Source organism: Bos javanicus, chromosome 16, assembly GCF_032452875.1.
Source record: "Bos javanicus breed banteng chromosome 16, ARS-OSU_banteng_1.0, whole genome shotgun sequence".
Classification (NCBI taxonomy): Eukaryota; Metazoa; Chordata; class Mammalia; order Artiodactyla; family Bovidae; genus Bos; species Bos javanicus.
This window is the reverse complement of record NC_083883.1, coordinates 29,926,750-29,946,822: the sequence shown is the minus strand read 5'-3', so window position 1 is coordinate 29,946,822 and position 20,073 is coordinate 29,926,750. Positions and strand designations below refer to the sequence as shown.

The 20,073-nt window shown below is 41.7% G+C and overlaps 2 protein-coding genes and 1 long non-coding RNA gene across 3 annotated transcripts in view; 2 read left to right on the top strand and 1 right to left on the bottom strand.

Moving 5' to 3' along the window:
• Positions 1 to 8,759, top strand: part of LIN9 (lin-9 DREAM MuvB core complex component) — an 85,273-nt gene extending 76,514 nt beyond the window's left edge. Inside the window, exons 13-15 of the mRNA XM_061382401.1 lie at positions 6,354 to 6,533; positions 6,695 to 6,792; positions 7,278 to 8,759. Of these exons, the coding sequence (XP_061238385.1) occupies positions 6,354 to 6,533; positions 6,695 to 6,792; positions 7,278 to 7,383 (384 nt within the window). The 3' untranslated portion in view covers positions 7,384 to 8,759. The remainder of the gene's footprint in view (positions 1 to 6,353; positions 6,534 to 6,694; positions 6,793 to 7,277) is intronic.
• A 1,890-nt stretch (positions 8,760 to 10,649) lies between these two features.
• Positions 10,650 to 15,389, bottom strand: MIXL1 (Mix paired-like homeobox). Its single transcript, XM_061382402.1, has 2 exons — positions 14,553 to 15,389; positions 10,650 to 13,422 (listed from the first exon to the last, which is right to left on the bottom strand). Exons 1-2 carry the CDS (start codon positions 14,955 to 14,957, stop codon positions 13,117 to 13,119), a joined length of 711 nt encoding a protein of 236 aa, XP_061238386.1. The 5' UTR covers positions 14,958 to 15,389; the 3' UTR covers positions 10,650 to 13,116.
• LOC133227651 (uncharacterized) lies at positions 14,769 to 17,682 on the top strand. The gene is made up of 3 exons (XR_009729901.1): positions 14,769 to 14,900; positions 16,836 to 16,960; positions 17,326 to 17,682. It is a non-coding gene; the product is annotated as an uncharacterized LOC133227651 (long non-coding RNA).
• Positions 17,683 to 20,073: the final 2,391 nt, after the last annotated feature.

Genomic DNA, 20,073 nt, shown 5'->3' with positions numbered 1-20,073 from the left:
ATTTTATTTGTATCACTTTTTGATCCTTTTTTTGGTACCATGTTTTTAGATTCTACAAGTAAGTGTTATCATAATGATATTTGCCTTCTTTGTCTGACTTACTTCACTTAGTATGATAATCTCTAGGTCCATCCATGTTGCTGTAAATGGCATTTTTCATTCTTTGTTTAAAGCTGAGTAATATTCTATTGTATATATGTACCACATATTCCTGTGGTTTGTTTTTTTTTTCCTTATACCACATCTTCTTTATCCATTCTTCTACTGATAAACATTTAGGTTGCTTCTATGTCTTGGCTATTGTAAATAGTGTTGCTATGAACTTTGGGGTGCATTTATCTTTTTGAATTAGAGTTTTCATCTTTTCCATGAGTACGATTACTAGATCATAATAGTAACTGTTTTTAGTTTTTAAGGAACCTCCATACTGTTCTCTGTACTCGCTATACCAGTTTACACTCCTACCATCAGTGTAGGAGGGTTCCTTTTCTCCGTACCCTCTCCAGCATTCATTATTTGTAGACTTTTTGATGATGGCCATTCTCACTGATGTGAGGTGATAACTTTTTGTAGTTTTGATTGCACTTCTCTCATAACTAGAGGTGTGGAGCATCTTTTCATGTACTTGTTGCCCATGTGAACGTCTTCTTTGGAGAAATGTCTCTTTCGGTCTTTTGCCCATTTTTTGATTGGGTTGTTTGGGTTTTTTTGATATTGAGTTGTATAAACTCTTTGTTTATTTCAGAAATTAATCCTTTGCGGTCACATCATTTGCAAACATGTTATCTCATTCTGTAGTTTGTCTTTTTATTTACAGTTTCCTTTGCTATGCAAGGCTTTTAAGTTTAATTAGGTCCCTTTTTTTTTTTGCTCTTGTTTTCATTACTCTAGAAGATGGATCCAAAAAAATATTGCTGTGATTTATGTCAAAGAGTGTTCTAATATCTGGTCTTACATTTAAGTCTTTAATCCATTTTGAGTTTACTTTTTATATGGTATTAGAGAATGTTCTTTACATGAAATGTTCCCTTGGTATCTCTAATTTTCTTGAAGAGATCTCTAGTCTTTCCCATTCTGTTGTTTTCCTCTATTTCTTTGCATTAATCGCTGAGGAAGGCTTTCTTATCTCTCCTTGCTATTCTTTGGAACTCTGCATTCAGATGCTTATATCTTTCCTTTTCTCCTTTGCTTTTCACTTCTCTTCTTTTCACAGCTATTTGTAAGGCCTCCCCAGACAGCCATTTTGCTTTTTTGCATTTCTTTTCCATGGGGATGGTCTTGATCCCTGTCTCCTGTACAATGTCACAAACCTCTGTCCGTAGTTCATCAGGCACTCTATTTATCAGATCTAGTCCCTTAAATCTATTTTTCACTTCCACTGTATAATCATAAGGAATTTGATTTAGGACATACCTGAATGGTCTAGTGGTTTTCCCTACTTTCTTCAATTTAAGTCTGAATTTGGCAATAAGGAGTTCGTGATCTGAGCCACAGTCAGCTCCCGGTCTTGTTTTTGCTGACTGTATAGAGCTTCTCCATCTTTGACTGCAAAGAATATAATCAGTCTGATTTCGGTGTTGACCATCTGATGATGTCCATGTGTAGAGTCTTCTCTTGTGCTGTTGGAAGAGGGTGTTTGCTATGACCAGTGCATTCTCTTGGCAAAACTCTATTAGCCTTTGCCCTGCTTCATTCCGTATTCCAAGGCCAAATTTGCCTGTTACCTCAGGTGTTTCATGACTTCCTACTTTTGCATTCCAGTCCCCTATAATGAAAAGGACATCTTTTTTGGGTGTTAGTTCTAAAAGGTCTTGTAGGTCTTCATAGAACTGTTCAACTTCAGCTCTTCAGAGTTACTGGTTGGGGCATAGGCTTGGATCACTGTGATATTGAATGATTTGCCTTGGAAACGAACAGAGATGATTCTGTCGTTTTTGAGATTGCATCCAAGTACTGCATTTCTGACTCTTTTGTTGACCGTGATGACTACTCCATTTCTTTTAAGGGATTCCTGCCCACAGTAGTAGATATAATGGTCATCTGAATTAAATTCACCCATTCCAGTCCATTTCAGTTCGCTGATTCCAAGAATGTCGATGTTCACTCTTGCCATGTCCTGTTTGACCACTTCCAATTTGCCTTGATTCATGGACCTAACATTCTAGGTTCCTGTGCAATATTGCTCTTTACAGCATAGGACTTCGCTTCTATTACTCACATCCACAACTGGGTATTGTTTTTGCTTTGGCTCCATCCCTTGATTCTTTCTGGAGTTATTTCTCCACTGATCTTCAGTAGCATATTGGGCACCTACTGACCTGGGGAGTTCCTCTTTCAGTATCTTATCATTTTGCCTTTTCATACTGTTCATGGGGTTCTCAAGGCAAGAATACTGACGTGGTTTGCCATTCCCTTCTCCAGTGGACCACATTCTGTCAGACCTCTCCACCATGACCCACCCGTGTTAGGTGGCCCCATATGGCATGGCTTAGTTTCACTGAGTTAGACAAGGCTGTGTCCGTGTGATTAGATTGACTAGAAATGGTATACCTAACAGAAGCACAAGATACTAAGAAGAGGTGGCAAGAATACACAGAAGAACTGTACAAAAAAGATCTTCACGACCAAGATAATCATGATGGTGTGATCAGTCACCTAGAGCCAGACATCCTGGAATGTGAAGTCAAGTGGGCCTTAGAAAGCATCACTACGAACAAAGCTAGTGGAGGTGATGGAATTCCAGTTGAGCTATTTAAAATCCTGAAAGATGATGCTGTGAAAGTGCTACAGTCAATATGCCAGCAAATTTGCAAAACTCAGCAGTGGCCACAGGACTGGAAAAGGTCAGTTTTCATTCCAATCCCAAAGAAAGGCAATGCCAAAAAATACTCCAACTACTTCACAATTGCACTCATCTCACACGCTAGTAAAGTAATGCTTAAAATTCTCCAAGCCAGGCTTCAGCAATATGTGCACCGTGAACTTCCTGATGTTCAAGCTGGTTTTAGAAAAGGCAGAGGAACCGGAGATCAAATTGCCAACATCCGCTGGATCATGGAAAAAGCAAGAGAGTTCCAGAAAAACATCTATTTCTGCTTTATTGACTGTGCCAAAGCCTTTGACTGTGTGGATCACAATAAAGTGTGGAAAATTATGAAAGATGTGGGAATACCAGACCACCTGACCTACCTCTTGAGAAACCTATATGCAGGTCAGGAAGCAAGTGTTAGAACTGGACATGGAACAACAGACTGGTTCAAATAGGAAAAGGAGAACGTCAAGGCTGTATATTGTCACCCTGCTTATTTAACTTATATGCAGAGTACATCATGAGAAACTCTGGGCTGGAAGAAGCACAAGCTGGAACCAAGATTGCCGGGAGAAATATCAATAACCTCAGATATGCAGATGACACCACCCTTATGGCAGAAAGTGAAGAGGAACTCAAAAGCCTCTTGATGAAAGTGAAAGTGGAGAGTGAAAAAGTTGGCTTAAAGCTCAACATTCAGAAAACGAAGATCATGGCATCTGGTCCCATCACTTCATGGGAAATAGATGGGGAAACAGTGGAAACAGTGGCAGACTTTATTTTGGGGGGCTCCAAAATCACTGCAGATGGTGATTGCAGCCATGAAATTAAAAGACGCTTACTCCTTGGAAGGAAAGTTATGACCAACCTAGACAGCATATTAGAAAGCAGAGAGATTACTTTGCCAACAAAGGTCCATCTAGACAAGGCTATGGTTTTTCCAGTGGTCATGTATGGATGTGAGAGTTGGACTGTGAAGAAAGCTGAGTGCTGAAGAATTGATGCTTTTGAACTGTGGTGTTGGAGAAGACTCTTGAGAGTCCCTTGGACTGCAAGGAGATCCAACTGGTCTATTCTGAAGCAGATCAGCGCTGGGATTTCTTTGGAAGGAATGATGCTAAAGCTGAAACTCCAGTCCTTTGGCCACCTCATGCGAAGAGTTGACTCATTGGAAAAGACGCTGATGCTGGGAGGGATTAGGGGCAGGAGGAGAAGGGGATGACAGAGGATGAGATGGCTGGATGGCATCACTGACTTTATGGCCGTGAGTTTGAGTGAACTCCGGGAATTGGTGATGGACAGGGAGGCCTGGCGTGCTGAGATTCATGGGGTCGCAAAGAGTCGGACACGACTGAGCGACTGAACTGAGAGAATGTTCTATTTCATTATTTTACATATAGCTGTCCAGTTTTCCCAGCACCATTTACTGAAGAGATACTACCTTTTTTCCATTGTATATTTGTGCCTCTTTGTTGTAGATTGACCATAAGTGCATGGGTCTAGGACTTCCCTGGTGGCTCAGATGGTAAAGAATCCACCTGCAATGCGAGAGGTTCTATTCCTAGATTGGGAAGACCCCCTGGAGGAGGGCATGGCAACCCACTCCAGTATTCTTGCCTAGAGAATCCCCACAGACAAAGGAGCCTGGTGGTCTACAGTCCATGGGCTCACAGTGTCAGACACAACCCAGCAACTAAGCACAGCATGGGATATTTACAGCCACATCTGTTTGTGATGTGAGATAAACAGCTTTTTATGATACTAACCTCATCATTGAGTCCCAAAGATCTGCCATTTTTGTTGATACCAGTCCACTTGAACTGAGAGAAATGACCTGCGATTACCTTTAACTAAATTCTGAGTATGTTTTGCTCATTCCTTCAGCCATCCATTATTATTTTTATTTTCCTGATAATTGTCATTTACCTACATAGCAATATGTGTTGTCCCTGCAAATAGAGTTCTCCCCCTGGACTAGCAACCATCCACAAGAGGTGCAAACCATGCTGTCCAAGATGACGTGAAACATGCAGAAGTGGATGTCCTTTTGTATCTCACTGTGTACACAAGGCCATATGTGACACTCATTTCCTAATGGAGTAAACTTAATTTAATTTTCACAAAGCTCTTATGGAAGCACAATATTGATTTTAAAATGAGAACAAGCAATTCCACTTCTGTGTATATATCAAAGATATATGAACATGTATTTACCAAAGGATAGACACTAGAACATATATAGCATCACTGTTCATTATAGCCAAAAATTAGAAATTACCCAAATACCCATCAATACTAAAATGAATCGGTAAGTTATCATATAATATGGAATTCTTAGCAATAAGAATGAATATGTGAACATATTTGTTCATATGAGAACATGCAAATATTGAACAAATAAAGTCAGACACAAAAGAATATATAATGCATAATTTCATATTATGTAAAGCTCAAAAGCCAGCAAAAACTAATATATATAATAATATATAGGTCTGTATTGTTTATATATATATAAAAGTCAGGATGGTAGCTACCCTTGGAGTATTATATATTTATGTATACTTCAGTTTAAAAAAATGTTAAATGTTAGAAGACAAGATTATTCATTGCAGTGTTTCTGACAGTCACAAAATATTAGAAGTAACCTAAATGCCCATACATAGGGAATTGGCTGAATAACTTATGGCACATCCCATAGTGGAGCGGTGTGCTGCTCTAAGAACAAGGAAGCTGTCTGTGCTGATGGAGGCACATAGCTTCCTTAACCAGGTGATCAAAGATAACATAAGCAGTAGTGGGGCAGATAAACATCATACACCTCCTAGTCACAGTGAACTGAGAACAACATCACTTTCGTGGTGTTCCCGCCGAAGACCTATTACTTTAGTCTAATCAAGAGGAAACAGACAAACCCACATTGAGGGATATTATGCAAAATAATTGGCTGATATTCTTCAAAGCTATCAAGGTTATGAAAGACTGAGGAACTGTTCCAGAGTAAAGGAGTCTAGAGAAACAGGACAACCAGATGTATTCAGGGGGAAAAATAGCTAGGTATTGGGACAGTTGATGAAATCTGTATATAGACTGTTAGAAAATGGTATTATGTCTTTGCTAAACTTCCTGATTGTGATCAGATCATTGCTCTGTGGTTATTAAGTATTTAGGAGTAAAGAGGCACAGTGTTTGCAATTTATTCTCAAATAATTAAGAGAAAAAAAATTATATACAGAGAAAGGTTGAATGTTAACTCAAACACAGTAAACCATAAGCAGTTAGTGAATCTGGGTAAAAGGTTATCAAGAAATTTTTGTTCTATTCTTTTTTTAGAAGTACCTCAAAATTAAAAGGTACCCAAAATATAAAACAAATCAAAAAATAAATACTGTTAGAGGAGAAAAAATTTCTAAGGTAAAAGTGAGGTTGTTTTTGTTACACAAATGCTACTTTTTAAAAAATCCTAATCTGCAAACAGGGCACAAACACACAGAAATTATCATGGCCTTATGAATGTGTATCTTGTGTTTTAATCATCTGTGTTCAGCTTGCTCCAGACCAAGGGCTCCAGCCTGCAGATCAGCCGACAGACATGAGACGAAGGTGTGAGGAAGAAGCACAGGAAATAGTTCGGCATGCAAATTCCTCAACAGGACAGCCCTGTGTTGAAAATGAAAATCTGACAGACTTAATCTCCAGGCTTACAGCTATTTTATTACAAATTAAGGTAAATTTCAGAGGACCTTTTGGGGAAAATATTAAGAATACTTTCTTCATTTTGACACCTAAACAAACTGTGCTAATTTGGTGCTAAAAAATTAAACTGTATATTAGAGCAGAGTTTTTGTCTGTATTCGAAGTACAATTTTGAAATTTTTTTTTCTTTAGTGTCTAGCAGAAGGAGGCGACCTGAATTCCTTTGAATTTAAATCACTTACAGATTCACTAAATGATATCAAGAGTACAATAGATGCTTCTAATATCAGGTAATTCGTTAGATGTACTCTATTTTTATTGAAATTCATAGTGATTTCCAGTATAAGCTTTAAGAATTGTACATATTTATGAAGTAGTCATGATTTTTATCCTTTAAGTAAATTGTAAATGAGCTTTCATGTTATATGCAGTCTATTGACAGAATTTTCAGATGGATTTTTTTATATAAAGGCGTCAAAGACATATAATATTTAGGTTTGGGTTTGGCATAGAGGTTTAACTTTGAAGTAAGTCTTCCCCAAAGAGAGATTTGTCCATCCTCTTTCCAGTACTTCCATGGTTTCTTGGCTTCTTTCAAGCATACCTTTCAGTTACTACTGAAATAGAATTATGGCTAATGTAAAGGGAAGATATGTTACTTATGTGGGGTTGTTATCTTAGCTATTTCCTAACTGAAATTCAGCTTTTTCTTTTTAGAAAAACTGTTTTTAATTTTGTGAGATAAACTAGTTAACCATATTTCTTCTTTCTTTAGTTGCTTTCAGAATAATGTAGAAATTCATGTTGCACATATTCAGAGCGGCCTGAGCCAGATGGGAAACTTACATGCCTTTGCAGCAAATAACACCAACAGAGACTGAATAGAAGATTTAATTATCCCAACTGCATAGGACATTGTTTTTGTGAAGTTCTCTTCCTTTATATAGGCTTCCAACACCAAATAACCTATCTGCTGGAAAACAAGGAAAATTTAAATCTCCAAATAAGGCGTTTTAATATACTCTACTGCTTCTTGAACCAGCATTGCTGACCAGCATTATATTTATTTTTCTTTTATTACTCAGCTGCAGTAGCACTGCTTATGTTATATATGTTTATTAGCAAGTATTTTTAAACTGAAAATGTCTGAACATAACATAATTTCATGGAAGAATATGTTGACCATTTTTTTAATGTGCATGAATTCAACTCAACCCAGGCAGACAACTACTGCAGTGGAGAACATGAAGAAACATGGTCTTTTGTGCATTATGCATGGCAATGTGGAAATTCTATCTAGAAAATTACAACTCCAGTTCATTTAGTTGATCACCACTTCAGTCTTCAAAAGATAACATCATGAGATATGGGAAGTCCTCATTTTTAGGAAGCCACTGGAATATAGGTGGGAAATACGGACTTTACAAGTATATATGATATATACTTGCAATGTGACATGGTTCTATAGATCATTTTATAATAATAAATATTTTAATTTATCATAATTTATAAAAGAAACCTTTGTTGTTTGTCTGTTGAAAGAAAATGAAGGAGCAGGAAAGAAACATTACTGCAAGATGCTAAATTTCAGCAAATGGATTTGGCATGTCTTTTCCCATCAATTCAGGGCAAAAAGTGCCATTGTTATGGGATTTATTTTCAAAAGACTGATAACACACTATTTTCATATTTTTTTGTTTATTTGCACAATTTTTGAACCAGATTACTGGTTAAAATCCAACAGTTACACAATTTTTAAAGTAAAAAAAATTTTATAAGGAAAACAAATACAATAGCCAGTGCTAGAAAATGGAGAAAAAAGGTTTGTATTTGGTTGTGGGCTTTTTTGGTTCTCGGTTTTTTAAGGAAAACCCTGCCTAAGATGTTAATCTTGTAAAAAGTGTGTATTTGGAATTTTCTCTGTTTTAATATAGAATATTATAAAGTCAAAATATAATAAATTGTTTTCAGATTTGGAGTTTAAGATATAGCTGTAGAAGTGGCTTTGATTCTTTTAGATGTCTCATAAAATGAGACTTTTTATATTAATGTATAATAAAACTGAAACAAGATTATTTTCCATTTGAAATTTTTGTATAGTTTAAAAATGCTTCCATATTCTTTGTTGGTATTGTGCCACTGCAGAACTTTAGTGCAGAGTTTATATTTAGCTAAACTGTTATGTTTAATTAAGAAATGCATAAATCTTTTATTCTTAATATTTGTAATTCTAAATAAATTGATTTATGAAAATTAATGATCTTCATTTTCATTTAATTAATACAAGTTGATAAATATTTCTTCTATTTAAAATGTTTTTTAAAATTATCTTTTCCACTAAACTATATTTTTTGGAGGAACAGTACAAATTTATTACTAAGTCATTTTGAATTAAAATACCATTAGGACGTTTTTTCCCCACGGCTAAGTAGTCACTATGGAAAACACTGAGCACGTAAGTTACTTGGCTTACTCTAGACTAGAGAAAGGTTGCTTTTCAATATATTCTGCCTAGACTTAGGTAAGCATTTTTTATATTTTTTCTTCTACATTTCTTAAGGCTGACTTGTCACACTTAAATTATACCTAGTTTTGCACTTACGTAATTAAGCATCATCTATATCTTTCAGTGCCATCATGTGTTGATGACAAGAACTGTGCCTAAGAATAAATATGAATTTTATTTTTGTTTAAGGAAGAAGAAATCTATATAATTCAAAGTAGTCATTTGGGATCGGCTGTGCATTAATTTAAATGATGCTGCCACTGCTTAACACCTTTATGGAGCCCTAAAGAAAACTATCAAAGCCAGATTGAGCGAGCAAGCAAGTACATCATGCTTTATGTAGATTTGGTTCTGAATTTCTATTAGTTCCAAAAATCAGATTCACTTGCTACCATTGAGAATCTACAAACAAACTTGCCTGTTAAATTTTTTTCCTTGAATTCAAGCCCTTTCTCCATCTTCATTATCACCAGTACTGTCCACCCAGTGCCCTCATCCCTATCCTGGAATACAGCAGAGAGTTCTTGTCTCCCAGCATCCACTCAGCTCTCCGCAGAAGCGGCCAAAGCGATGCTCTTAAAATGAAGAACGGGTCAGGTTATTCCCAACTAAAGTCTTCTGTCTCTCAGGACAAATTCAGAACTCTTCTACAAGACCTACACAGCCATGCCTGATCTGGCCTCCCGTACAGTTTCTCCACCCTGCTCCTTAAGTCTCCAGGGTCTTTGCACACTCAGTGCCCTCTGTGTTCCCTCTCCCTTTACTTTGGTAACTCCTGATGATCCTGCAGATTTTACCTTCAGCATCCCTGTCTGAAGGTATCTTCAGAAAGGAAGATAATCTTTGACCACTACATGTCCTCTCCAGGCCCTCACAGGCCTCCTCCATCCAGCACTGGGTCACATTTGCAATTTTGTATTTCTTCTGTCTCCATCCTGGCTTCTTGGGTCCATTAGGTGGGGGACCATTGCTGGTTTTGCTCACCATTTTATTTCCAGGCCCTGCTAAAGTGCCTTTCATAGGCACCAAATATTTGTGGAATAAATGAACAAGAGTTTCTAAGGAGTTCTAAGCAACATTTGAGTCCCTGGAATAAAAGTAGGGTCCTTTGTGAGGATTGCTTTGAAAGATGAGACATACTCACTTGGATGTACAAATACTGATTAAGGAGTTGCCTTTAAACCTATCACATTATCATTAGTCCTAACTAAAAGGTCAGGCCAATATAACAGCCATTATATGGTGGTGAATAAATGGTGGACTGAGTTCTAGATTTGAGTCCTGGCCATTATTTATTAGCTATGTGACTGTCAACCACTACTTAAATTTCGTAATTTTTAAAATAATAACAGTCCCTACCTTACATGGCAGTTGTAAGGATTAAATCTATAATGCCTGTAATGCATTCAACAGTTAGGGTCTCTTAAGTGTTTCAGAACAGTACAGACCACTCTTAGAGGATCCTATATTAAAAATTGTGACAGTACTTAAACATTTGTAGATTTTTTTTTAACTGTTCACTGGGGAAAAGAGAACATAATGTAAATACAATAATAAAATTAATATGTTCATTATAAGATTTCCTTTAAATGTGATCCTTAATGGACTGTTAAGTTTAAATGATATGCCTCTCAGTTGTGAATGTATTTATATTATCTCATTTGGCCTTGTCACAAGTCTAAATGCGAAGGAAGCTGTGATTGTGAGACCTCCTGGCCAACCCCATAGTAGGCCCCAAGTATAATGTATAATACAAAGCAAGCACTGAAAATAAGACCTAATGTTTATCATCCCATTTTTTATTTCAGACAGTTTTCAGAAGTCATCTGCTACTAAAGCCTGAACTATATCCTGGTTGCTTATAATAGTGGATGTGCTACTCGGAAAAGTACAGGCCACTCAACCCTTCTATGAAGATCAGGGTAGTGGGCACGTATAATCTCTGAGGTTTTCAGTGTAGTTCACAGTCTTCTGGTAATCAAGACCTGAGTCCTGTGGAATTCCCTGGTAGTCCAGTCCTGGGGAATTTCCTGGTGGGCCCTCGCTTTCACTGCCAAGGGCCCAGGTTTGATCCCTGGTTTGGGAAATAATATCCATGCTAAGGCATGTGTGCTGAGTCACTTCAGTTGTGTCTGACTCTTTGCAACCCTATGGACTCTAAGCCCCCCAGGCTTCTCTGTCCATGGGGATTCTCCAGGCAATAATACTGGAGTGGGTTGCCATGCCCTCCTCCAAGGAATCTTCCCGACCCAGGAATCTAACCCACGTCTCTTGTCTCCTGCACTGCCACCTGGGAAGCCCCATGCCAAGGCATATTCAAATAAAAAAAAAATTCCATTAAAAAAACAGAAACACCTGAGTCCTGGCCCCAGCCCTGGTTTCTCATGCTGCTAAGTTGCTTCAGTTGTGTCCGACTCTGTACGACCCTATAGACGGCGGCAGCCTGCTAGGCTGCCTCATCTCTGGGATTCTCCAGGCAAGAACACTGGAGTGGGTTGCCATTTCCTTCTCCAATGAGCTGCCTCCAAAGTACAATTCACAAAAAAACTTACCTGTGATTACCTCATATACAAAGAGTTTCCTTTTGCCTTTAGAAGTTTAAAAACCCTCAAAATAACAAGACAATAATTTATCTCAGAATAACTTGAAAATAATAATTTTCATACATCCTTATCATATAAATTGGGAACAAGAAATCTCCTGGAACCAAAAGATTCGTGTTACTAAACTTTGAACAAGCTAGACCGACTTTTAACCAAGTTAAACTTAATACAGTGGCCTCCGGATATACCAGTGACTGGCTTTAGAAACTACATTTGCAGAAACTTCTTGCAGAAATGTTCTTCATGGCCACAAAATATGTGCTGAATAGTTATGGAGTGAAGTGCTGTACTAAGAGCTGTCTAAAGAACAGAACTCATTTAAATAGAATTAACAATGAAACATTTGTGGGAAACATTTAATAATAATAAACTAAAGTTGCACAGAAGTACAGTTAACAAGTGCTAAGGGTAATGATGCTGCAGTGACTGAAGTAACAGGTACAAAATCAGGATTAGAGAAAGTTACAGCCTTCAGCAAGAGGGAGGTCTAGAGTGTTTTGAAAGAGAGAGGTTATGCATTTGCTTCCAAAACTGAAAGAAATGGCTTTGAGACAGACATATATTGTGGATGGGTGAAATTAAAGATGTGCATAACTGTCCTATAGGCTACCAATGTCCGTTACCTAGAAGAGTAACCAAAGGCTAGGCTAAGGTTAAGTCACTTCAGTTGTGTTCGACTCTGTGCAACCCCATAGATGGCAGCCCATCAGGCTCCCCCGTCCCTGGGATTCTCCAGGCAAGAACACTGGAGTGGGTTGCCATTTCCTTCTCCAATGCATGCAAGTGAAAAGTGAAAGTGAAGTCGCTCAGTCTTGTCCGACTCTTCGCGACCCCATGGACTGCAGCCTACCAGGCTCCTCCATCCATGGGATTTTCCAGGCAAGAGTAACCAAAAGGTCTTTATAATTTGGCAGCAACTGAAAGTTACTACAGGTTTTAGAGAGTAGTTTTTTAAAAGTTGAGAAAATAGAGGCAGGGGTCTCTTGAATAATCTGGATGCAGAATCACTGGAACTGTGAAGGTGTGTAAAGATGTGAGGCCCGATTTTAAAAGCAGTAAATCTTGACGATAGGAGGAGGGTTGAAGGAGCTGGGTTAACATAAGTTTAAGGGTATTAGCCTTTGGAGGAGCCATATGAAGACAGCAGCTGTCAAGCAAAGGGGAAATTGAGTCAAACTGAGGAGTTCTTGTGAAAATAATGAGTTCTGAGAAACTAATTTGAAAAAATTACAACAGGGCTGGTAAGAAGGAACAGATAAGGGGACCAAAATGAATGTGCATATTTGGAGATGTGTTGATAAAAATAAATGCCAGAACTCCTAGGTGGTGTGTACTGTGAAGAAGGAACAGGCCATGAGCAACAGGTGAGAGATGACTCAAGGACCATTATCAAGGTTAACACGGATGAGTCCTTAACATGGAAGCCAGAAAGGACGGTATTCCGATGTGCGTCCCCCTGACTGTCAGTCATGGTTCCTCTGAGCTCACCCTGAGTCCTCCCAGACTCAAGAGTTACCAAAGGCAGAAAAGATGTGTTCCTCCCATGAGTCCAGCTTTGAACCAATATCTTCAGAGAGAGGAGAACAGGTTTCAAAATTCTGACTCTGGGAGCTAGAGTCAGAGATGCCTCCTCCAACCTTGTTGGGATCGGGCAGGCAGTTCACATCTACCTCCAGAGGCGGCTGGGCCTTCAGATATTTTGCTTCAGTTTCACAAGCAGAGTGGTGGAGGAACAGCTCCGGCCTGGCTGAGGGTTGAAAGGGTTTCCCGCTCTGACGACGTGACTTGGCACGCCTGTTCTGGAACCACACCTGCAAGAGGGAAGAAAGAAACTGCTTCTGGTTGGAGTCCTCGTGCTACTTTTACCTTCATAGTTCACTGTAAGTTCCAGTTAACATGCCCTGGCTCCCTGCTCTGGAACCTTATGGTTTTCACACAACACTTCACAAAATCAGAGCACCCGGCTTTCTTGACCTCATCATTCCCAGGTGCAAAACTGCAGTAATACCTAGTTCTTTATATAGGGACATCTGCAATGAAAAAATGCCACAGCAACAACAGCACTTAGAATTTTAGGGGGAAAAAATGCTACTATGCCTTAAAAGAATCTGGAGAGTCAATTTTCAAAAGTATACTCCCTTGTCAAATTATTTAAGGAGGCATTTTTCTCAGTGGACTTCATTGACTTAGGTGAATAAAATTTTTGCTCACTATTTCCCCACAAATACCAAAGGACCTGTCCTGCTTAGGAAGCTTCTGTGCCTGCTGTTGAAACTGACAGATGCATTCCACCAGAAAGGCAGAAAAACAAGTCCACTGTCTCCCAGTGTGAAAATCAGGGCTCCTACTTAGAATTGCTCTTAGGTACAGACCATGGTGCTACAGACCAGGCAAAAAAGGCAGGCTTCTTATGACCACCAAGCTCCAGGATTCTGATCTAAATTACTTTAGGCAATAAACACACCTTGCACTAAACTTTTCAAACCGTGACAAGAGACTCCATATGCTTCAAGCTTTACCCGCAAGACATATCCTTTACAACCCACATTACAAATCCAACACCTGCCAAGGAAGTGGCCTAGGGACCCAGGGGGGCAACTTGGTGAGCCAGCAGGGGGAAACACCAACTGCACCTCATCTGCCCCTCCTTCCTGGATAAGGAAAAAAGTGTGAAAATACTCCCTATTACCTTCCTGCTGAGGATTTATTTTTTGACCATTTTAAGGGACCAGCTAGCCTCCCGGAAGGAGCCCTTATACTCAGCAATGAGAGGCAGAAGTCATTGAGCCTGAGACTGAATTACTTCATTCAAGCCTCACGATCACCGTAGCCAATAGACACTTATTTTACAGCCTAGAACACTAAGGCTCAAAGGAAATAACTTGCCCAACGTCAAGTAGGCGGCACCGGCGAACTCGCCAGCCCGCCGCGAGCCGCTCACCTGGATCCTGGACTCGGGGAGCAAGGTGAGCGCGGCCAGGCGCTCACGCAAGTGGATGTCGGGGTACATGGTCCGGCGGAAGACGAGCTCCAGCAGCTGCAGTTGCTCGGGTCTGAACGACGTGCGCTTGCGGCGCTGCGATGCCGACGAGACGGCCGCGCCTTTAGGGGGCGCAGGCGGGCCCAGGCCGGCGTGGGGCGGCGCGGCGGGCCCGGGACCCCTCCCGAGAAAGCCGGCGAAGGCTACTGGGGCGCCGAGCTCCGGAGCGGAGCCCGAGGGGCGCGCGAGGAGCAGGCCAGCGTTGGGGTTCGGGGGCGGCAGGAACGCCCCGCCGGGGTGAGCGGGCAGGTAGGCTGGGGGCGCGGCGATCTCCTCCTGGAGCTGGCTGGACTCCGCTGCGGCCATCGCTGCCCGACCCCAGTGCACCGCCGGGAGGGACACGGCCTTTAGTTATACTGGCCCCGGGGCCGAGGGCGGGGGCCCGGGGTGGCGGTGCGATCAAAGCGGTGGACGCGGGGAGGCCCGTGTCTCTTCGGGGTGCGAGCCCGCCCCCCACCCCGCCAGACGCCGGTGGGGAATAATCGCTTCCGCTGCCCGTGGGATGGAGGGAGGGAGGCGTGAACTTGGGCCTGGGCCCCCTCCGCCCCCTCCCCCGTCCATCTGCCGGGCCAGCCCCACCACCGCCGCCACCACAATCAACATCCCCCAGAGCAGGTCTGCCCGGGAGGGCAGTGCCTAGGGGCCCGAGTGCGTGGGCGGAGTGGGGCAGAACCGCCCTCCTCTAGGGCCAGGTCCCGCACGCAGGGCAGCGAGGGGCCAGCCGCCTATCTCTCCCATGGCCAGCCGCCTATCTCTCCCATGGCCAGGCAGAGAGCCTTGCCCGCTGCCCTGTCTGTAGTCATCAAAGGTATTTATTTACACCCCCTGCTATGTGCTAGACCCGGTACCAGGTTGGTCAAACAGCCCAGCCCCTGTCCTCCTCAGACCTCCGTAACAAATCCTGAATCAGAAGGAGGGGGTGCAGATAAAGGAACCTCAAAGAGAGGCAGTAAACTCACCTTGGAGGGGAGGAGACCTTTTGTCTGGAATGTCCCAGTGGGCCTAGGAATAAGGGTACCCTAGACACAGCAGAGTTAGGAATGTGCCTTTCTAGATTCAGTTATTGACTCCTGATCTGGCCTCTCTGGAGATATCCTGCAATGCTCAAGGCTCATCTAAGCTGGAAGGGAGAAGATGAAAGGGGCACCCTGAAGTTTCCACTCCCTCTTGCCTTTGCCCTCAGGGCCTCATTTAAGATTCCTATTTTATTCTTATTTGTACTGTCGTTATGGTTCCTGTACCTGCCTCCCCTCCTAGATTGTAAAGGCTTAGGGAGCAGGAGCCACTTCTCTTGATCATGTCTGTCGAGTGTCTGCTTTGTATGTCTGCTGCTATGTATGTACAAGGCACCATGCCAGACTCTCAGTGAAGGTCTGTAGAAGTGGATGGCACTGAACCGATTTATCGGAACTCACGGTCCAGAACGGAAGCAGCTCCACCACAGTGCAGTCTTCAGGAGAGGAGCACAGAGACTTGGCTCTTCTTGCTCCCAGAACCTGAGCCCTGATTTCACCAGGACCATGTTCTGTCATTGGCTCCAAGGGGACTCTGAGCTAGAAGGATCTTTTAGGCCACAGCCCCTGCCTGTCTCTATCCATTCTAGAATGCTCAGAGACAACCTCAGGAAGAGCTTGGATATTTTTGTCCTGAGTGGACCTTCCAGGTGTCAAAGCAGAAAGGATTTTTTTTTTTTTTTTTTAACTTTTTGGTTGCACCTGAGCAACTTCTTACCTTCTCTACCAGGGATCGAACCCTCACCCCCCTGCAATGGAAGCATGCAGTCTTAACCACTGGTCTGCCAGGGAAGTCCCCAGAAAGAATTATTGGGGCTGCTGCAAATAGGATCCCTGTGCTTGATTCTCTCCCTGTGGGTGTGGGGGTGGAAGATGGGGTCTGGGACACAGTCCCAGAGGCTCTTGCAGGCAGTCTGACCATTCTCACAGCCTGCTTGCTCCTCCATCGACCCCACAGCACCCCTCTTTCTCTTCCCCCTCCTCCTTCCTTCTTATTCCTTAGCCTGGTCATTGGGGTTTTCAGACATAGACTGTATGGGATGGGAGGTCAGACCCTTTTATTTTACTCTGTGCCTTCATTCTTTCATTAATCCAAAAACCACTTATGAAGTGTCACTATACTAGACTGTGCTTTGCATATGTACCTGTGAAGTCGAAATTCCTATCCCAGTTTTCCAGATCAAGAAGTACTCCACAGTCTAGACGAGGCCCAGATGACTCCAAAGCCACCGTGCTAAGCCGGTCTCCAGACATGACCCCTGGGCCCCCTGCTGATCTTCCCAGCCGCCCTCAGAGGTGGGTGAAGCCCCTGGCCCTCTCCCATCTCAGGGTTGTTCTCTGAGGCACATTGGGCCCTCTGGGTTCCCAGGCACAGGCGATGGAGGTGATGGAGCCAGATCCACTGCTTCCATTGCTTTGCTCTGGCACCGTTAGGCCAACCAAGCAAGGAAAGCAGAGCTTGGCTTGGCTGCTGGCTGCCAGCTGAGGTCTAACAGCCTGATGGCCCAGCAACCCAGAAACTCTCCGCAGAGGTCGAGTCATCGGAATTCTCTAGCCTATGTGAAAATCCCCGCTAGTCCAGTGCCCAGCCTCATTCCTCTGCTGCTGTCTGCTCGCCTGTGAGGGGCCCTCCCCTACCCTCAAGCCTGCCTGTTTTACAGTGAGTGGGCCAGGAAAATGGACCTGCAGAGACAAATGGAGTGCCTGGTGACGATCTGATGAAGGAATCTAAACCTATAAGACAGTCTTCTCTCTGTCTTTTAAACTAGTGGTAGGAAATTGCAGTGTTCAATTTGTGGCTTGATAATCCTCCAAACTGACTAAACAAGCATTATCTTCTTATGACTTTTCCTGAGAATCTATGAGAGTCTGTGGAATTAGAATCCTCCATGTTGAAATAACATTTCAGCCTTTCCCCTTCTCTCCTCCTTTTCCTCTAAAATTAAGTTTTATTCATTTCGATATTTGGCAAAACTAATACAATATTGTAAAGTTTAAAAATAAAATAAAATAAAAATAAAATGAAGTTTTAATGGCATGTGCTTGTATATACCTACAAAATAACTTCAGTGAGGAGACTGTGCTGCAAACCCAGGGTTGGGAATTGGAGTCAAGTATTAGAGATGGAAATTTTAATGTATACCTTTTGGTGCTGGTTTTTTTGTTTGTTTGTTTGTTTGTTTTTTACTTTTTAAATCATGGCCTGTATTGTTGTTATAAGTATATTTTTAAAACTTAGTTTTTTGATGACTAAATGTCCTGTGGTATTCTGAGTTGGGTCGTTAGAAAAGAAAAAAGAACATTAGTGGGAAAACTGGTAAAAGCTGCATTTTTTTTTAACAAACTAACTTTTAAAAACTGAAGCACTGTGGTGGATTCATTTCAATGTTGGGCAAAACTAATACAATATTGTAAAGTTTAAAAATAAAATAATTAAAAAAAAAACTGAAGCAAAGAATACAGGGAAATGTATCTGAAAAGAGATACTACTTCCTGGTAGGAATGAATTTCCCAGTTCTCTTGGATTTTCATTGACTAAAATCGGTAAGCTATAAGTGTCTAGAGGGTCTCTGCAAAGCTCTGAGGTGTTCATTCACTTGAAAGTTATTTTCTGCTTCTCCTTTGTTTGACAAACACCTATAAAATCATGAGTGAGTGAAAGTCGCTCAGTTGTGTCCAACTCCTTGCAACCCTGTGGACTGCACACCACTAGGCTCTTCTGACCATGGAATTCTGCAGGCAAGAATACTGGAATGGGTAGCCATTCCCCTCTCCTTCTCCAGGGGATCTTCTCGACTCAGGAATCAAACCCAGGTCTCCCACCTTGCAGGCGGATTCTTTATCATCTGATCCACCAGAGAAGTCTCAAAATCATGAGTGGTTTTCACTAAATCCAAGTTTTAGATTCCATACTCAGTTACCATGCCGCAAGCACACAATGAATATTCGTTCTTTCTCCTATACCTGTTTCTCCAAATGGAAAGTGAAAAGAGCTCGATCCTTGGCAATATCTTAAAAAACAATTATTCCAAGTGATTTTCCCAAAGTAGATGATCTGTGAAATTTAAGTATATTTTAAATAAGCTCTGTAAAGTACTTGTTTCTATCAAAGGAAGTCAGTTTACCAGTTTCAGAATAGCAGACAAGTTCAGGGTTAGCTGAAGATGAGGATCACTGAGATCAGGGGTCTGATTCCCCCTTGCCAGTACCTGGGCTCTGCTCCTCACCACTTGATGTGCTGAGAATTTGGGGCCATTATTTTATTCAGCCTGTCAGGAATGCCTGTTGAAATAGACACAGGGAAGGGCAAGGTAAATAGCAGACAATTTTCAAGGCTGCTTTCTGTATTAAGAGGGAAGTTTGGTAAAAATACAAGTAAAAATGCAATAGAAAAGTGATGCAGAAAGAAAACATTATTCTCCAGAGCCACACTGGCTCTGAGGCCACCGGGCTGGGGAGGATGGAGCCATTCGGGGTCACCGTCGTGTTCTGGTTGCTCCACATTTCCCACCACGGTTCCTGTCACCGACTCCCCCAGACTTCACAGAGGCCTGCCTTTCCTCTCCAAGTGCTAAGTACTCTCTTCCCCTCTGCGCTGCCCTCAAACCTGGCCCTGGAGCCCCGGGTGTTTATTAAAGAGAGAGCCAGGAAAAGGCAGCCCAGGGGAGTCGATGGCTCTGCTTTCACCTTGAGATCCCAGAGCTGTTGGCCCCTTTGATCCTGGCCTCGCTTTGATTTCATCTCCTCGGCTGCCCAGGCCTCTTCGGTTTCTGAAGTTTATTTCAGAGCCAGTGGTTGCAAGAGATCGAAAGGCAACACCCACCTCCCCCCTTCCCCTGCAAAGGTATCAATGTGCCAGGAAAGTGATAAAATGTTAAGAAGCTTTTTTGTTGTTGTTGAGTCAGCGTCATATAAATTCAAATAACAAACACAAAACAGATTTGGAACCTAGCCTGTTGAGCTTTTTGAAAGGATGATTCCTTTTCTTCTTTCAAGGATTTTTACCCAAAAGCCTCTAAGCAAGAAAGACTCTTCTGGACGTCTTTCACAATGCTGATTCCCATAGCTGAGAAATGTTAAAAAAGAACATTTCAGCCTCAGAGAAAGGAAACCGTAAATTTTTAAGTTTATGTCTATACACTTGAAAAGAAAAACGGAAACAACTGGCAGAGTATTTTGTCCTCACATCCTCACTTGTCTGACATTTCTTTCTACAACGTACCTACTGAGCACTTTAAATAGGGCTGGTGCCACCAGGAACTGCATTTTTAATTTTATTTCCATTCAATGATTTAAAATCAAGTAGACACATGTGGCTAGCGGCTGTCGTATTTAAGCTCTATGTCATCCAGCAAATCACTCTTCTTTGATCTTTTTTTTTCATATGAAGTTTTTTATCTGGTAAATGC